At 41.7% G+C, this 23,689-nt stretch overlaps 1 protein-coding gene across 3 annotated transcripts in view; it reads right to left on the minus strand.

Moving 5' to 3' along the window:
- Positions 1-23,689, minus strand: part of LOC144768306 (solute carrier family 2, facilitated glucose transporter member 10-like) — a 216,563-nt gene that overhangs the window by 143,403 nt on the left and 49,471 nt on the right. For all 3 annotated transcript variants that reach the window (XM_078651878.1, XM_078651879.1, XM_078651880.1), the window contains exon 2: positions 620-774. In XM_078651878.1, coding sequence (XP_078508004.1) covers positions 620-623 — 4 coding nt within the window. In that variant the 5' untranslated portion in view covers positions 624-774. The remainder of the gene's footprint in view (positions 1-619; positions 775-23,689) is intronic.

A 23,689-nucleotide genomic window follows, 5' to 3' on the forward strand; every position in this document is an offset into this window, starting at 1 on the left:
GTTTGCCAACAGGTAAGAGATTTATGTACAAAGAAGTTGCATAGAAAACTGCACATTTGCAAAAGGTCTAAAAACAGCTGCCTCCTGAAAAACTAGGCACTCCATTATTTACAGATGTGGTGGAAAAACAGTGATTTAAGTCATTGCGACTCACAATTGGAAGGGGACGCCATTTTATTCCCGGTCCCAGTCAGACTGAATCATTAGAATCCCTTTTGGGTAATGGCACCGATGAGCAAAATTCAATGGAATGGAATGCTTCCCAGAGTCCCAATGGTTAAGAATCAATTGCTCACTTACAACTAGAAAATAAGAATTCCTTCTAAAACCGTAACGTTTTCTCTTTTTCCAAATAGGTCGCCTGGTCAAAAAGGAACATTGCTTAAAAGTCACTTGCTAGGTTCTCTTGGTATTCGAAGACCCACAAAGCAAATTAAAGCCGAGCATGACTTTACAAAGTGATTAACATGAAAGCAGAACAGGATGTTCCCACCAAGAGATGGTTTTTTTAATTAGCAAAAAGTTAAATATTAAATTGTAACGAGGAAAAAATACATACAGTGTACCATTTTTCACAGAGATTTAGCAATAACTTGAAACGAAAAAACAAAAGACTCACCCATTGTTATTCAACGACTTAAGGATCTCTTCTTCTCAAGTGATTTCCGAAAATTCGATGAAATGGGCGAATATCGACCGAAAGTTATCCATTTAATTGGTTAGGAATCGCCGACTGCTTTTGCGAAGACGCGCTGGATCCCAAAAGGTTGATATCTGAAGCAGACCAATATTTACGTTTCAGTTCACAAGCTGTAATGCGAGTATGAGGTGTACACTTTTCTCGTCAGGCAGGTTTTGACACTGGTTTGCAATTAAAACCGATATTGTGAAATATCATTTACAAAGCACTGAAGCTAAGAGCAGCACAGCCAATCTGGCATACTTCGACCAGATGGAAGAAAGAAGAAGCGTAGAGAGACGTGCCCTTTAATCTGGCCTTGAAATAATGATATTAGAGAAGCTGATCTGACATGAGCTGGGAAGGGGCTAATGAAATAAACAAAAAGTGCACGAGGGTGTCTATGGAAAAGTTGCAGAGAGCATGGACCTCTTTGGAGAGAAACCTGCTGTTGCTGTGTTATAACAACACTGACTGACAAAGTAAAAAAGGAAAACAATAAGGGATGCCAGGAACTGAATGAGATTAAAGTAAGAGGGTATGACAGGCCTGGCAGCCATGGCAACCATAGCCCTTTGCAGATAATAATTAGCAGGCCTAAACAATAAAGTGCTTCATTTGAGATGACTGTATAATTACAGCTGGGCTCATGGTAGCTGTGCTTCGATCCAGCTGCAAAAGAAAGCAAGGGGCGTCAAGGGTAGAGTTTAATTCTTTGCTGGTTACCATAGAAATGCCTCAGGCTACGCTGCTGTCCCAGGGGCAGGTCAGGAACAGGTAAACACACTGACAGGTAAGTGCCACCATCTTAAGACGCTGCTCACTTGCATCAGAACAAGCCTGTGAAATGCACAGTGAGCAACAGCGAGGTTTGTGGAGCGCTTCATTTAGGCAAATACACTTTCTAGGCACTTTACAGATGTAATGACAAGGGTAAACATCCTTTACAATGACTGCGTTACAAGCATTGCCGTTAGCCCGCACTTTTTACTCCGCAAAATCTTTACCAACGCAGGTCTTTACATCGCAAACCATTACAACGCTTTCCCCATTACAACAACCCCGGTAGAGTTAGAATAGTAAATTGCGTTGTAATGGGCAATGCGTTGTAATGGATTGCGTTGTAAAGCCTTTCATTGTAAAAGATTTTGCAGAGTAAACAATGTGGGGTAATGGCACTCGTTGTAAAAGCGTGCGGGGTAAAGTGTCACATTCACTGACAAGGGTTTTAGTATATCGAATCTGGAAGGCATGCCAATAAAGCAAAATTGAACTGAACAGAGATGGATTTACAACTAGAACATGTAGACAATTTACCAAACATTGATGGCAATTGTCAATAACAAGGCTGGACTGAAAAGGCAGACAATCTGGTCTCAAACTCATCCACTAGACCACAGTGCCTCTGTCAGGCTGGCATCCCTCCAAACACCCAACCTGCCATAGATCTGGTTGGCTGAAAGTGTCCTGACCTCTCATGTATTGGACAGTGTTGTAAGAGCTATTAAGGAGGATGAGATGGGGTGGGGGGTAACAGGGCCTACATAGAGGGAAATCTTCATTATTATATAAGTGTAGTTGTTAAAAGAACACTGGTGTGTATGCAAAAATTAATAAGCATAGAAGAATACCCGTCCCCTTAACTAGCAGCAAGAATGGCTGCTTTGAGCCAGTAGGGCCTTCCTTATGAGTGCCTCATGAATTAACAAACCCTGTGAAAACACCGGTTTAAAAAAGATAGCAATTACATGTGGTGTGATGTTTATCACACCTGGTAATTAACACGTATAATGAAGATCGCACCTTTGGATTTTGAGTATGATAAATGTAGGCAGGTCAAACGTCCTGAAATTTAAAAGTGAAAAATGCCTGGGAAATATTAGAACATAGAGATTTTCGAGCAAAAGCGCCAAATCCAAATTGTATGCACCATTTTTGAGGGATAGAATTAGAATAGCTGGCATTTATTACAACCATTACATTTTGAAACCCGGGGTGTCATATTTTAACATTTTCAATAAATATCGCCTACACCTCGAGGACATTCATAATCCAGGTCTGGGTGTTAATAATTCGATACTCTAGAGCTATTTTGACAAGCATGTGTGCCTTTCAACCATCCTCTCCAGCTATAGAATTGTGTGGATAACCATCTATTGAGCCTAATTCACTAGGCAAATGTTATGTTTAGGCTTCAGTGATCATTTCCAGCTGATTTAGTTTTGGGGACACAACAACAGAACTGGTGCAAACACGACATCATAATTCTGTTCCCATTGTAGACCACTTCTACACCCATGAATGATCTATTTGGGGAGATTGTAAGTGAAAACAGGAGTGTGACCCATAAACCAATCGGGATTGGGGTTCAAAGATTCAAAGCAAAAACATTATCCCAACAGGTATGAATAAAGAAGACAATTTTATATTGCATGCACAGGGCATTACAAAGGCCAGACAAAGGAGACACTTATTCACAAATTTTTAAATCCAAAAATGATCTTTAGTTTCTTGATATTCAAAGATTATGGAAATAAATTCATGCCACAGGAAATATGTACAGCACGTAAGTAGAAAAATCAAAAGACAACCAAAAATACTTGGTGCTCAATATATACAGGTGAAAAGGTGGCGACGCAAGTGAAAGTGAGCAGCGTTAAACGACGCAGGTGAGCAAGGTGATATATACAGTGACTAGCTCAACAAGTGAATAATATTCAAAATGATTTTATATAATACACTTTGCAATTTTTTGTCACAACTGAGAGCGCCTATAATTCACGCTGAGAAGTCGACGACGTTTCGGTCCTTATTGAATGCGGACCATCATCAGGACTGGGTTGTCTCATTTAAAGTGCTGTGGGCAACCAAGTTTCGGAATCCTCATCCGAGGATCTGGCATGCAGAGTTCCTTAATTCTCAGTATTCAGCGTCTGCTCCAGTCAAGACATGTAAAATTCGTAGGCCTTTATATTCGGTAAACTGCAGGACCGGAATCGTCAAAGGAGCCTGTCACATAATAAATACGCGTGGGCAGCCAGCCAAGGGTCAGGGGGCCCGCAGGTAGCGTCTAATCGCTGCTTGGAACAACCGCTATTTGGGGAGATGGCAAAACTTAATGTTAGTATGCAATCCAAGGTGCTCCATGGTTACCACTACATCCAGGTAAAGTTCGTATCTTAACTGGGCTTTTGAAGTCAAGTATGAATTTGTCTTGATCTATAGCTCATTGTATTCAAAATACTTGGACGTTCGCCTAATATTTAACATTATGTTCTCAAGGACAAGGGAACCAAAGGTATATAAGGGACCATAGATATGAAATGTTTAAAGAGGAACATGTGGTCCCTTAGTATGAATTTTCCTGGAAAAATGGCCATAGAAAATAAATAAGTTCTATGTCAAAAGAGCTTTTAAATGAGAAAACTAAAAGGTATGTATTCCATCTCATAACACATAATAAAAAGTAACCAAAATGGGAAACAAAAGACAAAAAGCAACCGAGAAGATACTTTACAATTCTGCCATTTTTTAAGAGTGACTTGTAACAATATTAAGCCGATTTTGTCCATTTTTTCAAGTACCAATGCTATAAACTTATAAAACAACTGTGTTTGATATAGTAATGGTACTATATGTTGACGACGTTTTGATCCCACTTATTAGCATGGGGATCATTATCAGGAATTTATGGAATGCCTGAGACTTAGAAATGTCTGTAAGAAAGAAAAAGCAGGAAGAGAAAGAAGGGAAGAAAAACAGGGAAAAATGTAAAATGTAGTAATAATTCTAGTAAGTGGCTATTGAGCTCTTTCATACCATGCATGGACTAAATACCTTTAATTTTCTCATTTAAAAGCTCTTTAACATAGAAATGTATTTTCTATGACCACTTGTTCCTCTATAAACATTAGTATTTAACTTTAAACATGGACAAATCTATTTGGGGAAGCACTCTTGAATCTCAACCAAATGCTTTGAGACCCAATTCACCCAGCTGGTATCTTGCATACTCTCGTCTTCAAACATGTTACTTTTCCATCAACTCAATGTCCTGAAGACAATCTTCGTACATTGCAGTGCACTTACCGGAAAGGTAAAAACGATATTATCTGAACCCACCATGCCCAGCTTTGATTCGCTTGTTCTGAGTGATGCGATCAGTCATTCACAAAACTTTATTCGGCCAAACCCGGCCATAAAAGTACAGGTGATAAAAACATTTAATTAATAAATAGAGGCAGCATTACAAGGTTCAGGACACACCTGGGAGTAATACAGTTCTTTTCAAGAAAGATACTACATAGGGTGAATACAAATGATAAGATACATAAAACATATATAAAAAGGGCCGGTGGGCCTCAGACTAAATCAGAAAATATAAAAGAGTTAAAAAATGGCATCGACTCCTAACCTTCGAATATAATAAGGGTGGATTCGTTACGTTGAGCCATATTTGTTTCTAACTCGAAGTGAAAGAAGGACAAAATATCCCACTACCATGCACATTTTCTCATTCTCTAACCTTTTCAATCCCTCAAAAGCCTCCTTTTGGGAGTTTGTATTAAAGTGATGCTATTCAGGCATTTCCTAAAAGCTGCTTTAAGGGGTTATTCGGTATAAAGAAAAAAAACTCTCTTTACTCAGTCCTTGTCATGGTTCTGCGTACCCGTACCCATAACGTGCTACACATATCCCGAAGTCATGTGCAGAGTTTTCCCTTCGTAAAACCCACCCCTGTCCCGTGCTCCCCGCACGCATCAAAGTCAGTGTGATTGGGTGTGTTATTACCTTGTTAATTCATGCCTCTCACCACATAGGTTTATTTTGTATTCTACTTGCTTAGACTTGTACCTTTTCCCTTTTGTGTCGTTTGGCATTGGTTTAGGGGCTTGTGAAACTCAGTATATCTGAGTTTTAACCTTCGCGTATGGCTCGATGAGACGATGCCCCAGTGAAGGTCTCATGCCTCCTGTCCCCGCATCCCTGCACGCTCCTTTTCGGTGCGCGTCCAAGGGGCATTGCAGGCAACGTCTTCGCGCACGTTCTAGTGCGTAACTGGGAGCGGCTGGGTGCGGTCCAGTATTTAAACCGCACCCAGCCTTCTGGAAGGCGCTTTGCCTTCAGATTTCTCGAGGAGAAGGTCGCGTCTGCTGGAGTGACTCACCGGAAGGTACATCTGATCCTGGCAAGTCTTCACGGCGGCTCTTCTCATTTCCCGGAGCAAGCATCTGGAACTCTAGTTTGAAAGCTAAGTACTTTACTTAATTTAAGGCGCCCTTCGCAAGAAAGGTCAACAGAATTTTTGGAACATTTATTTGCAGAAGATTATGCAAAGAAAGAGACTTGGGACATATTTATGCATCATAGTTTTTTGGAAGAACATTTGTCTATTCATTTATTTGAGTTTGTTAAATTGTGAACAGATTTAATAATAATCGTGGTTTTAGATTTCTGCTGCTTAAAAAAGGTGTTAGAAGAAAGACATATAGGATTTGGTGTTCTCTTGGTCTATGTTTATCTTTAATAGCTCTAGTGAAAAAGACACGAACCCCCCAGACCAAGAAGCAAGAAGTTAATATCAAGTAAGTTATAGGAGTAGATAGGACGTCTTGCAAGGGTCTTTTAAAGAATGTAAAGTAATCCTTCCTATCTTTTGCGTCAACTTCTAGACCAACCAGCCGACATCTCACCAGCTGACCACTAATCCTAGAGGACGTCTGATGACTTCATCACCTCAATAAATCAAAGAAATACTGGACGAAGGCCAACAACTTCCTGATCGCAGGTAGGGGAATCTCAAAAGTCGCCACACTGATTTTAGGTATTCTCACTAGATAGACAGAGTTAGCAAAAGGCCTTAGATAGTTAGGGGTGAAAACCTTCAGACCTGAATACTAAAGTCTTCGGTGCTTGTTGCTTCGCAGGTCGACAGCAAGAACCAAAGTCTTCTCTTCAACGTCCAGTACCGGCCCTCCTCCCTAGTTCCTAGTTTAAACCTTGCTGTATACTTCTGAATCAGTAAGTTTTGATTAGAGATTAGGGAAGTTGATCCCTTGCGTCTCTGCGAAATCATCCACGTCATCCAAGAGGGCTTCAGCCAAGACAAGGTAAGGGACGACGTGGTTTGCTTTGACAGAAGGCAAAGCCTACGCAGATAATTTCGCCCGGACGCAATGGACCAAGTAAATATGCAGGATTTGGCCGCAGTTTTAGAGGCAATTAGACAGGATAACGCAGCCTTACGTAGGGATGTGTCCTCTCTCCAAGACTCGATTCAGCAGAAGTCAGTCTTGAAACCAACCACTTTTCAGAGTCCATCTTCTAGTTCTGATTCCACGACACAAATCCAAGTGGTAACTCCGTTCCCCACTCCCTTAGCCCCTCCTGAGAGGTTTTATGGGGATTGTAACAAATTCTCGGTGTTTTTACAACAATGTCACTTACATTTTATAGCCAAGACTACAGCTTTTCCAGACGATTCGTCCAGAGTAGCATTTATGTTATCCTATATGGGTGGAGATGCAGCTCTTTGGTCGGTTCCTTTAGTAGAGAATGATGATCGAATTTTGTATAATTTTAAAGATTTCGAGAGGGCTTTAAAAAAGATGTTTGCAAAACATCTTTTTGTTCAATAGGCAGACAATGAGCTTTCAGGTTTAAAGCAAGGATCTTCTGATCTTTTACATTATATATCTACCTTCAACCGATTGGTTTTAGAGGCTGATTGGCCGTATGACAAAAGAGTCTCTATCTTTTACAGAGGTTTAAGGGAGGAATTAAAGGACATGATAACTCAGATTCTAGAGCCCCCAGAGGACATAAGTGCTTTCATTGACTTAGTGGTTAAGCTTAATCATCGCATTTCGGAGAGAAAAGGAGAAAGAGGGAAGTCAGAGCATAAGGTAGTTTTCTTTAAGGAGAGATCTGCTTCAAATCGAGAAACCGGTGCAAAACCAGATTCGGTTGAACCCATGCAAATAGGTTCAATCCGAGGTCCTTTATCAAAGGAGGAGAAGGAAAAGAGGCGACGATTAAATCAGTGCCTATATTGTGGGAAGACAGGACACTTTGTAAAGGAATGCCCCACACGACCAAATAAGTTTAAGACCAAATCTTCTGATGTAGCCAGTACACAGGAAAAGTCGGAAAACTAGAAAACTCGGTAAAAGGAGAGGTCAGTTTATCGGGTAGTTTTTCTAGTTTGGCCTCAACTCTTCCTCCCATTGGATTTAAACACTTTTCTATCTTGGTTGAACTCAGAGGTCTGCTTCCTGAATCTCACACTAGAAAAGTTGAAGCCATTATAGATTCCGGGGCTACAGGAAATTTTATAGATTCTCAATTCTTCCTACAGTTAGGTTTTACATCGGTGTTTAAGGATCACCCAGAAACTGTCAGAGCAGTTGATGGTAAAGAGTTGACTTCAGGGCTTGTAAATAGACAGACCGAACCTTTAGAAATGGATAGTTTTCCTATACATCGAGAAAGGATACAATTCGACATTATTGACGCTCCCCAATTTAAGATGATTCTAGGCATACCTTGGCTAGTTAAACATAACCCAAGCATAGATTGGGTAACCAAGGTAATCACCTTTAAGTCACCCACTTGTACTGAACATTGCTTCCTCTTAGATAGATCTAAGGATGTGGTTCAAGGATTTGATTTTGGAATTGAATCACCCAATGTACTGCTTTTGGATGGGGTACCATCAGAATATAATGACTTATCTGATGTGTTTGACAAGAAAAGAGCCAATACTCTTCCCCCACATAGAGATTTCGACTGTAGAATTGATCTAATGCCTGGAGCAACCCTGCCCTGCAGTCGCATTTACGCTCTTACCGAAGCTGAAAACACTCATCTGAGGGAATACCTTGATGAGTACCTTGCAAACGGCTTCATCAGACACTCTAAATCTCCAGTATCTTCAGCTCTTTTTTTCATTCCAAAAAAGGGGGGGGGAATTGCGTACGTGCATAGATTATAGGGCTATAAACAATGTCACGATTAAGAACAGGTACCCCTTACCTCTAATTCCTACTCTTTTGGACCAAATTAAGAAGGCTAAGATTTATACCAAACTGGACTTGCGAGGAGCTTACCATTTAGTTAGAGTAAGAAAAGGAGACGAATGGAAGACGGCCTTCCGCACTAAGTTCGGTCTCTTTGAATACCAAGTCATGCCTTTTGGTCTATGCAACGCTCCTGCCGCCTTCCAGTTTTTTATAAACGAAGTGTTACATGAATTCATTGACATCTGTTGCGTAGTCTACATAGATGATATCCTCATCTATTCAGATTCAGAGAAAGAACATGTACAACAGGTCCGCGCCATTCTTCAAAAACTGCTCTCAAACTCACTTTATGTGAAATTGGAAAAAAGTCTATTTCATGTTTCCAAGGTAGACTTCCTGGGTTACATTATTAGTCCCGAAGGAATAGAAATGGACCCAAAAAAGGTAGAAGCAGTAACAACTTGGCCAAGCCCCACTACTGTGAAACAAATTCAAAGTTTCCTAGGCTTTGCAAACTTTTACCGAAGATTTATTCAAAACTTTTCTCAAATCATTACACCCATAACCAAGTTATTGAGAAAAGGAGTACATTTTTTATGGACCTCTGATGCTGATGAAGCCTTTCAAATCCTAAAAAAAAGGTTTACCATGGCCCCAATCTTATGTCATCCAGACCCTAACCAACCATTCATCGTAGAAGCAGACGCATCTCAATATGCGTTAGGAGGTATTCTTTCGCAACGAAATTCTGATACCGGCCAAATGCACCCGATAGCATACTTCTCTAGAAAATTATCAGAAGCTGAACAGAATTATGCAATCGCCGATAAGGAGTTATTGGCAATAAAGGCTGTGTTTGAAGAATGGCGCCACTACCTGTTAGGGGCTCGTCATCCAGTAACTATCTATACGGACCACAGAAACCTTCAAGCTCTAAGATCTGTAAAGGCTCTGACTGCTAGACAGTTACGTTGGTCTATGTTCTTCAATTACTATAATTTTGTAATAACTTATCGTCCAGGGAAAGAGAACTTAAAAGCGGATGCTTTGTCTAGAATTGGAGACAAAGGCCCAGAACTACCTGAAATTGTCCACCCTGTAATCCCAACTTCTTGTTTTCAGGGAAGTATATCCATGAGTGATATTGTCGATAACATCAAAGAGGCTTTGAAGGAAAAGGATTTTGAGATGTGGAAAAAAGATCATCCTTTTCTATATGAGAACGATAATTTTATGATGGTACATGATTTGATTTTCGTTCCTACTGAAAAAATCCAAAAATCCATAATCCATCTTCACCATGACACAATGTTATCCGCTCACCCCAGTATTTTGAAAACTATGGAACTTATTAAACGAACCTTTTGGTGGCCTTTTATGGTCAAAGACGTTCAGCAATTTGTTGAAACTTGCAGTATTTGCATTCAACACAAGACATCTCATCAACCTCCTAGTGGGTTGTTAATGCCTCTGCCAATTCCACCTCAACCCTGGCATACTATTTCGTTAGATTTTATTGTCGAACTACCTGAAACCAAGAAGGGATTTAATACTATTTTAACTGTTGTAGATCAGTTCACGCGTATGGCCCATTTTATTCCTTTAAAAAAGCTTCCCACTGCCTTAGAACTAGCTCATGTAATCATGACACATGTAATAAGATTACACGGTATTCCTTCTGTGGTTATTTCAGACAGGGGTTCACAATTTATTTCAAAGGTTTGGCAAAAACTGGGTTCTTTGTTACATATGGATGTTCGTTTATCTTCTAGTTATCATCCCCAAACAGATGGTTTAACCGAACGAACTAATCAAACTATCGAACAATATCTCCGTTGTATGTTGCCTAGTGTTCCTGAAGAATGGTCAGATCTTTTAAGCCCCTTAGAGTTCGCCTATAATAATTCTGAACATTCATCTATCAAAATGTCTCCATTCTTTTGTAATTTTGGATTTCATCCCAAAAGCATTCCCGAAAGTTCTAAAACCTGTGATTCTGTACCTGCAATTTCTGACTATGTATCCAAGGTATTCACCATTCAGGAAGAAGCTAAATTCAACTTGGCTAAAGCAAAGGAATGTCAAAAGGAAGCCAAGGATAAACATCGATCTGAACAACCTCAGTATACTGTTGGTGATAAAGTGTGGTTGAGTACTAAAAATTTTAAGCTAAAGGGAAACAGGAAATTCAATCCAAAGTTTATTGGCCCCTTTCCTATTGAGAAGGTACTTAACCCAGTTTGTGTGAGACTGACTCTTCCCCGCAAATACTTGATACACCCGGTTTTTCATGTCTCTCTGGTCAAACCATTCCATCCCCAGACTCGTGTTTCTAAATCTCCGCCTTCCATCATGATTGAAGATCACCCTGAATTTGAGGTCAAGACGATCTTAGATTCCAAAAGAGTTAGGGGAAAACTTTTTTACCTCATTGATTGGAAAGGTTATGGCCCAGAGGAAAGATCATGGGAACCTTTGGAACATCTAAAAAACTCTCCTAGATTGGTCCGATCCTTCCATCTAAGACACCCTGAGAAACCTAGGCCCATTTCCACTGTTCTTGGGGGGATCTTGAGGAGGGAGTACTGTCATGGTTCTGCGTACCCGTACCCATAACGTGCTACACATATCCCGAAGTCATGTGCAGAGTTTTCCCTTCGTAAAACCCACCCCTGTCCCGTGCTCCCTGCACGCATCAAAGTCAGTGTGATTGGGTGTGTTATTACCTTGTTAATTCATGCCTCTCACCACATAGGTTTATTTTGTATTCTACTTGCTTAGACTTGTACCTTTTCACTTTTGTGTCGTTTGGCATTGGTTTAGGGGCTTGTGAAACTCAGTATATCTGAGTTTTAACCTTCGCGTATGGCTCGATGAGACGATGCCCCAGTGAAGGTCTCATGCCTCCTGTCCCCGCATCCCTGCACGCTCCTTTTTGGTGCGCGTCCAAGGGGGATTGCAGGCAACGTCTTCGCGCACGTTCTAGTGCGTAACTGGGAGCGGCTGGGTGCGGTCCTGTATTTAAACCGCACCCAGCCTTCTGGAAGGCGCTTTGCCTTCAGATTTCTCGAGGAGAAGGTCGCGTCTGCTGGAGTGACTCACCGGAAGGTACATCTGATCCTGGCAAGTCTTCACGGCGGCTCTTCTCATTTCCCGGAGCAAGCATCTGGAACTCTAGTTTGAAAGCTAAGTACTTTACTTAATTTAAGGCGCCCTTCGCAAGAAAGGTCAACAGAATTTTTGGAACATTTATTTGCAGAAGATTATGCAAAGAAAGAGACTTGGGACATATTTATGCATCATAGTTTTTTGGAAGAACATTTGTCTATTCATTTATTTGAGTTTGTTAAATTGTGAACAGATTTAATAATAATCGTGGTTTTAGATTTCTGCTGCTTAAACAAGGTGTTAGAAGAAAGACATATAGGATTTGGTGTTCTCTTGGTCTATGTTTATCTTTAATAGCTCTAGTGAAAAAGACACGAACCCCCAGACCAAGAAGCAAGAAGTTAATATCAAGTAAGTTATAGGAGTAGATAGGACGTCTTGCAAGGGTCTTTTAAAGAATGTAAAGTAATCCTTCATATCTTTTGCGTCAACTTCTAGACCAACCAGCCGACATCTCACCAGCTGACCACTAATCCTAGAGGACGTCTGATGACTTCATCACCTCAATAAATCAAAGAAATACTGGACGAAGGCCAACAACTTCCTGATCGCAGGTAGGGGAATCTCAAAAGTCGCCACACTGATTTTAGGTATTCTCACTAGATAGACAGAGTTAGCAAAAGGCCTTAGATAGTTAGGGGTGAAAACCTTCAGACCTGAATACTAAAGTCTTCGGTGCTTGTTGCTTCGCAGGTCGACAGCAAGAACCAAAGTCTTCTCTTCAACGTCCAGTACCGGCCCTCCTCCCTAGTTCCTAGTTTAAACCTTGCTGTATACTTCTGAATCAGTAAGTTTTGATTAGAGATTAGGGAAGTTGGTCCCTTGCGTCTCTGCGAAATCATCCACGTCATCCAAGAGGGCTTCAGCCAAGACAAGGTAAGGGACGACGTGGTTTGCTTTGACAGAAGGCAAAGCCTACGTAGATAATTTCGCCCGGACGCAATGGACCAAGTAAATATGCAGGATTTGGCCGCAGTTTTAGAGGCAATTAGACAGGATAACGCAGCCTTACGTAGGGATGTGTCCTCTCTCCAAGACTCGATTCAGCAGAAGTCAGTCTTGAAACCAACCACTTTTCAGAGTCCATCTTCTAGTTCTGATTCCACGACACAAATCCAAGTGGTAACTCCGTTCCCCACTCCCTTAGCCCCTCCTGAGAGGTTTTATGGGGATTGTAACAAATTCTCGGTGTTTTTACAACAATGTCACTTACATTTTATAGCTAAGACTACAGCTTTTCCAGACGATTCCTCCAGAGTAGCATTTATGTTATCCTATATGGGTGGAGATGCAGCTCTTTGGTCGGTTCCTTTAGTAGAGAATGATGATCGAATTTTGTATAATTTTAAAGATTTCGAGAGGGCTTTAAAAAAGATGTTTGCAAAACATCTTTTTGTTCAATCAGCAGACAATGAGCTTTTAGGTTTAAAGCAAGGATCTTCTGATCTTTTACATTATATATCTACCTTCAACCGATTGGTTTTAGAGGCTGATTGGCCGTATGACAAAAGAGTCTCTATCTTTTACAGAGGTTTAAGGGAGGAATTAAAGGACATGATAACTCAGATTCTAGAGCCCCCAGAGGACATAAGTGCTTTCATTGACTTAGTGGTTAAGCTTAATCATCGCATTTCAGAGAGAAAAGGAGAAAGAGGGAAGTCAGAGCATAAGGTAGTTTTCTTTAAGGAGAGATCTGCTTCAAATCGAGAAACCGGTGCAAAACCAGATTCGGTTGAACCCATGCAAATAGGTTCAATCCGAGGTCAATATCAAAGGAGGAGAAGGAAAAGAGGCGACGATTAAATCAGTGCCTATATTGTGGGAAGACAGGACACTTTGTAAAGGAATGCCCCACACGACCAAATAAGTTTAAGACCAAATCTTCTGATGTAGCCAGTACACAGGAAAAGTCGGAAAACTAGAAAACTCGGTAAAAGGAGAGGTCAGTTTATCGGGTAGTTTTTCTAGTTTGGCCTCAACTCTTCCTCCCATTGGATTTAAACACTTTTCTATCTTGGTTGAACTCAGAGGTCTGCTTCCTGAATCTCACACTAGAAAAGTTGAAGCCATTATAGATTCCGGGGCTACAGGAAATTTTATAGATTCTCAATTCTTCCTACAGTTAGGTTTTACATCGGTGTTTAAGGATCACCCAGAAACTGTCAGAGCAGTTGATGGTAAAGAGTTGACTTCAGGGCTTGTAAATAGACAGACCGAACCTTTAGAAATGGATAGTTCTCCTATACATCGAGAAAGGATACAATTCGACATTATTGACGCTCCCCAATTTAAGATGATTCTAGGCATACCTTGGCTAGTTAAACATAACCCAAGCATAGATTGGGTAACCAAGGTAATCACCTTTAAGTCACCCACTTGTACTGAACATTGCTTCCTCTTAGATAGATCTAAGGATGTGGTTCAAGGATTTGATTTTGGAATTGAATCACCCAATGTACTGCTTTTGGATGGGGTACCATCAGAATATAATGACTTATCTGATGTGTTTGACAAGAAAAGAGCCAATACTCTTCCCCCACATAGAGATTTCGACTGTAGAATTGATCTAATGCCTGGAGCAACCCTGCCCTGCAGTCGCATTTACGCTCTTACCGAAGCTGAAAACACTCATCTGAGGGAATACCTTGATGAGCACCTTGCAAACGGCTTCATCAGACACTCTAAATCTCCAGTATCTTCAGCTCTTTTTTTCATTCCAAAAAAGGGGGGGGAATTGCGTACGTGCATAGATTATAGGGCTATAAACAATGTCACGATTAAGAACAGGTACCCCTTACCTCTAATTCCTACTCTTTTGGACCAAATTAAGAAGGCTAAGATTTATACCAAACTGGACTTGCGAGGAGCTTACCATTTAGTTAGAGTAAGAAAAGGAGACGAATGGAAGACGGCCTTCCGCACTAAGTTCGGTCTCTTTGAATACCAAGTCATGCCTTTTGGTCTATGCAACGCTCCTGCCGCCTTCCAGTTTTTTATAAACGAAGTGTTACATGAATTCATTGACATCTGTTGCGTAGTCTACATAGATGATATCCTCATCTATTCAGATTCAGAGAAAGAACATGTACAACAGGTCCGCGCCATTCTTCAAAAACTGCTCTCAAACTCACTTTATGTGAAATTGGAAAAAAGTCTATTTCATGTTTCCAAGGTAGACTTCCTGGGTTACATTATTAGTCCCGAAGGAATAGAAATGGACCCAAAAAAGGTAGAAGCAGTAACAACTTGGCCAAGCCCCACTACTGTGAAACAAATTCAAAGTTTCCTAGGCTTTGCAAACTTTTACCGAAGATTTATTCAAAACTTTTCTCAAATCATTACACCCATAACCAAGTTATTGAGAAAAGGAGTAACATTTTTATGGACCTCTGATGCTGATGAAGCCTTTCAAATCCTAAAAAAAAGGTTTACCATGGCCCCAATCTTATGTCATCCAGACCCTAACCAACCATTCATCGTAGAAGCAGACGCATCTCAATATGCGTTAGGAGGTATTCTTTCGCAACGAAATTCTGATACCGGCCAAATGCACCCGATAGCATACTTCTCTAGAAAATTATCAGAAGCTGAACAGAATTATGCAATCGCCGATAAGGAGTTATTGGCAATAAAGGCTGTGTTTGAAGAATGGCGCCACTACCTGTTAGGGGCTCGTCATCCAGTAACTATCTATACGGACCACAGAAACCTTCAAGCTCTAAGATCTGTAAAGGCTCTGACTGCTAGACAGTTACGTTGGTCTATGTTCTTCAATGACTATAATTTTGTAATAACTTATCGTCCAGGGAAAGAGAACTTAAAAGCGGATGCTTTGTCTAGAATTGGAGACAAAGGCCCAGAACTACCTGAAATTGTCCACCCTGTAATCCCAACTTCTTGTTTTCAGGGAAGTATATACATGAGTGATATTGTCGATAACATCAAAGAGGCTTTGAAGGAAAAGGATTTTGAGATGTGGAAAAAAGATCATCCTTTTCTATATGAGAAAGATAATTTTATGATGGTACATGATTTGATTTTCGTTCCTACTGAAAAAATCCAAAAATCCATAATCCATCTTCACCATGACACAATGTTATCCGCTCACCCCAGTATTTTGAAAACTATGGAACTTATTAAACGAACCTTTTGGTGGCCTTTTATGGTCAAAGACGTTCAGCAATTTGTTGAAACTTGCAGTATTTGCATTCAACACAAGACATCTCATCAACCTCCTAGTGGGTTGTTAATGCCTCTGCCAATTCCACCTCAACCCTGGCATACTATTTCGTTAGATTTTATTGTCGAACTACCTGAAACCAAGAAGGGATTTAATACTATTTTAACTGTTGTAGATCAGTTCACGCGTATGGCCCATTTTATTCCTTTAAAAAAGCTTCCCACTGCCTTAGAACTAGCTCATGTAATCATGACACATGTAATAAGATTACACGGTATTCCTTCTGTGGTTATTTCAGACAGGGGTTCACAATTTATTTCAAAGGTTTGGCAAAAACTGGGTTCTTTGTTACATATGGATGTTCGTTTATCTTCTAGTTATCATCCCCAAACAGATGGTTTAACCGAACGAACTAATCAAACTATCGAACAATATCTCCGTTGTATGTTGCCTAGTGTTCCTGAAGATTGGTCAGATCTTTTAAGCCCCTTAGAGTTCGCCTATAATAATTCTGAACATTCATCTATCAAAATGTCTCCATTCTTTTGTAATTTTGGATTTCATCCCAAAAGCATTCCCGAAAGTTCTAAAACCTGTGATTCTGTACCTGCAATTTCTGACTATGTATCCAAGGTATTCACCATTCAGGAAGAAGCTAAATTCAACTTGGCTAAAGCAAAGGAATGTCAAAAGGAAGCCAAGGATAAACATCGATCTGAACAACCTCAGTATACTGTTGGTGATAAAGTGTGGTTGAGTACTAAAAATTTAAAGCTAAAGGGAAACAGGAAATTCAATCCAAAGTTTATTGGCCCCTTTCCTATTGAGAAGGTACTTAACCCAGTTTGTGTGAGACTGACTCTTCCCCGCAAATACTTGATACACCCGGTTTTTCATGTCTCTCTGGTCAAACCATTCCATCCCCAGACTCGTGTTTCTAAATCTCCGCCTTCCATCATGATTGAAGATCACCCTGAATTTGAGGTCAAGACGATCTTAGATTCCAAAAGAGTTAGGGGAAAACTTTTTTACCTCATTGATTGGAAAGGTTATGGCCCAGAGGAAAGATCATGGGAACCTTTGGAACATCTAAAAAACTCTCCTAGATTGGTCCGATCCTTCCATCTAAGACACCCTGAGAAACCTAGGCCCATTTCCACTGTTCTTGGGGGGATCTTGAGGAGGGAGTACTGTCATGGTTCTGCGTACCCGTACCCATAACGTGCTACACATATCCCGAAGTCATGTGCAGAGTTTTCCCTTCGTAAAACCCACCCCTGTCCCGTGCTCCCCGCACGCATCAAAGTCAGTGTGATTGGGTGTGTTATTACCTTGTTAATTCATGCCTCTCACCACATAGGTTTATTTTGTATTCTACTTGCTTAGACTTGTACCTTTTCACTTTTGTGTCGTTTGGCATTGGTTTAGGGGCTTGTGAAACTCAGTATATCTGAGTTTTAACCTTCGCGTATGGCTCGATGAGACGATGCCCCAGTGAAGGTCTCATGCCTCCTGTCCCCGCATCCCTGCACGCTCCTTTTTGGTGCGCGTCCAAGGGGGATTGCAGGCAACGTCTTCGCGCACGTTCTAGTGCGTAACTGGGAGCGGCTGGGTGCGGTCCTGTATTTAAACCGCACCCAGCCTTCTGGAAGGCGCTTTGCCTTCAGATTTCTCGAGGAGAAGGTCGCGTCTGCTGGAGTGACTCACCGGAAGGTACATCTGATCCTGGCAAGTCTTCACGGCGGCTCTTCTCATTTCCCGGAACAAGCATCTGGAACTCTAGTTTGAAAGCTAAGTACTTTACTTAATTTAAGGCGCCCTTCGCAAGAAAGGTCAACAGAATTTTTGGAACATTTATTTGCAGAAGATTATGCAAAGAAAGAGACTTGGGACATATTTATGCATCATAGTTTTTTGGAAGAACATTTGTCTATTCATTTATTTGAGTTTGTTAAATTGTGAACAGATTTAATAATAATCGTGGTTTTAGATTTCTGCTGCTTAAACAAGGTGTTAGAAGAAATACATATAGGATTTGGTGTTCTCTTGGTCTATGTTTATCTTTAATAGCTCTAGTGAAAAAGACACGAACCCCCAGACCAAGAAGCAAGAAGTTAATATCAAGTAAGTTATAGGAGTAGATAGGACGTCTTGCAAGGGTCTTTTAAAGAATGTAAAGTAATCCTTCCTATCTTTTGCGTCAACTTCTAGACCAACCAGCCGACATCTCACCAGCTGACCACTAATCCTAGAGGACGTCTGATGACTTCATCACCTCAATAAATCAAAGAAATACTGGACGAAGGCCAACAACTTCCTGATCGCAGGTAGGGGAATCTCAAAAGTCGCCACACTGATTTTAGGTATTCTCACTAGATAGACAGAGTTAGCAAAAGGCCTTAGATAGTTAGGGGTGAAAACCTTCAGACCTGAATACTAAAGTCTTCGGTGCTTGTTGCTTCGCAGGTCGACAGCAAGAACCAAACTCTTCTCTTCAACGTCCAGTACCGGCCCTCCTCCCTAGTTCCTAGTTTAAACCTTGCTGTATACTTCTGAATCAGTAAGTTTTTATTAGAGATTAGGGAAGTTGGTCCCTTGCGTCTCTGCGAAATCATCCACGTCATCCAAGAGGGCTTCAGCCAAGACAAGGTAAGGGACGACGTGGTTTGCTTTGACAGTCCTGCATTCCTCCAATGACCATCATTAGGCATTCAATAATGTCCCTTGTTTGATGATGTCTTGCGTGGGTTGTGAAAGCGATGGTAACATAATTCACTGGATGGCCCATTCAAGCAAGAGGTTTTTCCTGGACTAGCAAAAGCTCTACACTTCCTATTACCCCGGATCATCTTTCTGAGGGAATGGCGGAGCCACTCCGCATTAGCTCAATTAGATATTTTGAGATGGTCTGAAAATTCCCCATAACCTTTTTCTTTGGCCATTGTGTGTTTCATTAGTAGCTCACTGTTCCTATTTGTGGGAGTCAACTGGTATTTGCAGAGAAACTCTCAAAGAGGTAATTAAACAGACTATCTTAAAACAGATTTTTTGGGTGACATACAGAGCAGCCGCGGTCCATGCAGGTAGCAGCAGTTGGGCCGGGGTAGGGGGATTTTGAGGGACGATGCGGAGGGAAAATTAAATAAATAATTAATTTTCCCTCGGCATCCCCCCAATCCCCCCCCACCTCCACCCCACCGCTGCTACCTGCACGGACTGCGGCTGATACAGAGTGTTAATATCATGGACATCTGTGTCTTTATGATCAGGGGGTTTTCTTACAATAGGACAGAGAGACAACTAGTATCGTTTGCAAAACTATCTGCTGTTGCAGTCTGGATCTTAACCTAATAATTTTCGGAAATGGTTTGAGCAGGTTGGGCAACGACACAGCCGTTGCTCACCCCTCTCTTAACTGGGAGCAAAGTCATTATCTCCCAGGCAGCATCAAACGTAATGCCAACAGCATTTTATTGTCAGAACAGTTTGGACTATGCCCCAGTCCAGTGACACAATAAAGCAAGCATTGACATAGCCAATACGTCTCGCCTTTGGAAATGTACAAGTATTTAGCCACGCAGCACATTATCCCCCACTGGCCTGCTCACACGGTCTCAACATCTTCAAATAGTCGTACAAGTTTTAAAGTCTACAAAAAAAAAATAACGTTGATATTTAACGAGAAATATTAAAAGATTTAACAATATCGCCACAGAACATATATGAACACGGTCTGATCCTCTCAAGGACACACTCTGCACAAACAACAGTGCATCTAACAACTACCATACCACGGTCAAGGGAAGCGCAGGCCATAACTGGTACAGCAGAACGAGCTCAAAGAACCATAAACAGCTTTCTAAATCAGTCTTGTATTCATAAACAGTAGGACCTCAGCAGCATGTGCATATCTTTCATAAAATATGGTCCTTCAACAATGTGTGTCTGTATGTGGTGAATGCAGGTATGATGTGTATTGCACAAACCTAGTCAAAAGGCACCTCAGCACTGCACAAGGTAAAAACCGAGCATAAACACGCGATAGGAGAACGAGCTGGGTTGTTGACAATGAATGCATTATGAAGTAGTGTTTTTTAAACCTTAAATTATGAATACTGGGTAGAAGTTTGCCTCATTGTTTGAAACAATGGATTTTGATCAATCTAATAAGAGGGAGCATCACATAAGATATAAAGTCAGAAATCTTGTTTGAATATTGGGCTTTAAAATAATCATATTATTTGTTAATTTGATAACTGAACTTGCTCAACAAAAGCTTAGTGATAGAGCAAGCAGTCAAAACATCATAAGAATCCATCTATAGTCAGGGCCACTGGAATTATGTGATTGTGTGGCCGTGGATATTTTCAAATAATTATGGATTTGCTGCATTTGCCACATAATTTATCATCTGCTGCATAATCTGAAGATTTTAACAAAAAAATAGTTTCTAGCCCAAACAGTTCAAAATTTACTAAAAGCGTTGTGACACATGTTGCCACACAGTGAAAGGCACTTTGCAAACATTGACTGGCCACCTTTTTGCAGCTTCTATATTTGGGTGTTACACTGGTACTAAAGAGGCGCAACTAACGCCCAGATAATGTTAACAAGTTTTAAAATGACAAAACTATCACATAATTGCCACATAATTTGATTTTTCTTGCCGCATAATTAACTCAAACCTGCCGCATAATGTGTCCCTTTCCTGCCGCATAATTCCACTGGCCCTATCTATAGTGCAGCAGTGTGTGGTTGCTGAACACAAGCATTTGAGGTGACAAATTAGTTTACTCTGACCTCACCAGACACCAAAGGAACAAAATGTAATAAATATCTTTAATTGTTCCCTCATGCATTAAGTAGGATTTGTAATATCATTCCTTTTTGCGGTGATCCATTATTCACAAACATTGTTTTTTCATTAAGTAGATTTGGAGAAGAGAAACATTTTTACTGAGGCTTGGATTAATTCACACCTCAGCTAGATGGTGTGTTAAAGTCCATACCTTGAGATAAAACCGCTCGCCTCTAATTTTACTATCATTATTTTGTCTGGGTCCCTCATTCATACATGCCACACCACAATACTCGAAATTACGGATCAAAAACGAGCAGTGAAACGATCTGAAAGTTGTACAGTGATGCTACAAACTTTAATATGGATCTGAAGCAATTGCCGCAAATTCCACCATCTGCTGCGTAAATTGCAGACGTACATATAACAAATAATATTTCTAGTTTAAAAGGATTAAAGATTATTAAGAAAGTTGCCCAGAGAAACACAACATAGATAGTTTACAAAGTCATCAGTTGCTGTATTCACTCCGGAATATTAAGGGGTGTCAGTTTTCCCAGATGGTGTCACCGTCACATTCGGTGCACTGAGGAAGAGCTTTGTCTACTGCAAGAAACGAAAAGTTCACAAATATAAATGTAATTCAGAGGTAGAGATAATGGTTCCTTATTTACCAATGATATTGTATCGATACTATACAATGTTAATTGTAGGCGCTGGCCTCAAATCAGAAATTATTTCACAGTCTGTTCTGTTAGCAGTTATTATTTAGGGTTTTTCCTACATTTTCTTTGCCCTCTTGAAATGTGTTTTGAGGTGGGATGCTTTGAGGAACCTCCAAGTGAGACAGGAACCTAATGAATGTTTATTTTACAGAACATTTCTGCGGGGCTGTTAGTGGAAAGCAGTAAGTCCAAGGGCTCAATAGTGTGACAGGCCCCTCCCAGCCGGAGGAACAGTTACTAGATGAGGTGGGAGGGATTTCTGTTTTACTTTCCATGATTGGTTCTTTGTTTGCGAGGTTGTGATCTCAGGGCGGTGTGACCTGGATGAATGAGATTCCGGAGAGATCACAAGCTCAGTCTTGTGCACGAGGCTTCGCTTTATTCAAGCCCCCTGTGCATTGGCTCTCACACATGGAACCAGTCTCACAGGGAGTGCAGTGCTCGGAGCCGAGGCTCTCAATAAATAGACACATGGAGAAGCTAGTGCTGGCGAGGCGCTACACAACTAGGCTAGTCCTGCCGAAGCATTGCATGCCAGTGGCTGTGTCCCAAAAGCAGGGACGGTGTTCTATGCCCAAGAGCATGTGTGGTGGCTGTGTAGCGCCTCACCAACACTAGCTTTGTTGTTGGGTGCTTATGCAGCACCTCGACAGGACTAGCTATGCTGTGGGGTGGCTATGCAGCGCCTCAACAGGACTAGCTTTACTGTGGGGAGGCTATGCAGCGCCTAGACAGGACTAGTTTACTGTGAGGTGGCTATGCAGCACCTCGACAGGACTAGCTTTACTGTGAGGTGGCTATGCATTGCCTCGACAGGACTAGCTTTGCTGTGAGGTGGATGTGCAGCCCCTCAACAGGACTTGCCTAGTTGTGTAGCGCCTTGACAGGACTAGCTATGCTGGGTGGTGCCTCACCTTTCCGTGCCACAGTTCCTGCTCCCACAGCACTTGTGCCTGCGGTGACTTCAGTATTTTTTATTTTTTTGCAGTTTTATATAGCGCAGACTTTACCCAAAGGTCTTATAGCGCTTTACTTGAGGACCAGTTGCATTACTGACAGATAGTATATGTCATGGGGAGCTCTGCATCGAGCCACTCTGGTGTGCACAGGACATAGTGCCAATATCGGCAACACTCACCATCCACCCATACAGCAATCTCTTGGAGAAATAACCAGACAAGACACCTTCTTTGTGGAGAAAAATTGCTGCAGGTTTATTAGCATTACAAAGATGCCAAGATTGGTAGGTTATCTCACGGGCGATCTCAAGGCAGGCAGCCCCTCGCCGCCTGCCACCTGATGAACCAAATTTCACCGGGGCCATGCCCAACAGTGTTTGCCATATTTTGAGGGAGGGAAGACCCCTCCCATCGGTGGGCCAACAGCCCACCCCTTTTGCTCACGCCCCATAGTGTGCCGGAGCCTTCCAGGCAACCCCCGGTTGCTCAGGTCCACAACCGCCCGCAGGACTAATGGGGTGCCGTCGCTCCTCCAGGTTCCAACCGGAGGACCTCCCTGTGGATATTTGGCCTTTGCACCCTTGTTGTGCTCCTGCAAAGGGTGCCCATATGTACCTTACAGCCCCTGGATTGCCCTGTAACTCGGCCTGCAACAGAAAAGAATACATTAGACAAAAAAAAAATACCCACGCCCTGCTTAAACGCCGGGTATGCGGTAGGGTGGGAAATGGCGTCAGGGGTAGTGGGCAAAGAGGGCGCCCAGTGGACAGGGAAAGGTATATATACCTCACCCGCCCCCTCTAACCGGAAGTGATGTGGCCTACCGGACCCCTGAGGGTCCCAAACACTGGGAGGCTGCCTCCTGTGCCCTCTTGTGGCACTAAGGCGGCCGCCCTGTAAGCGGGTCTCCTGCGTGGACCCCGGGCAGCCGGCATAGTGCCAATATCGGCAACACTCACCATCCACCCATACAGCAATCTCTTAGAGAAATAACCAGACAAGACACCTTCTTTGTGGAGAAAAAATTGCTGCAGGTTTATCAGCATTACAAAGATGCCAAGATTGGTGGGTTAGCTTACGGGCGATCCCAAGGCAGGCAGCCCCTCGCCGCCTGACACCTGATTAGACAAATTACACCGGGGCCCTGCCCTACGGTGTT

Source organism: Lissotriton helveticus, chromosome 7, assembly GCF_964261635.1.
Source record: "Lissotriton helveticus chromosome 7, aLisHel1.1, whole genome shotgun sequence".
Lineage (NCBI taxonomy): Eukaryota > Metazoa > Chordata > Amphibia > Caudata > Salamandridae > Lissotriton > Lissotriton helveticus.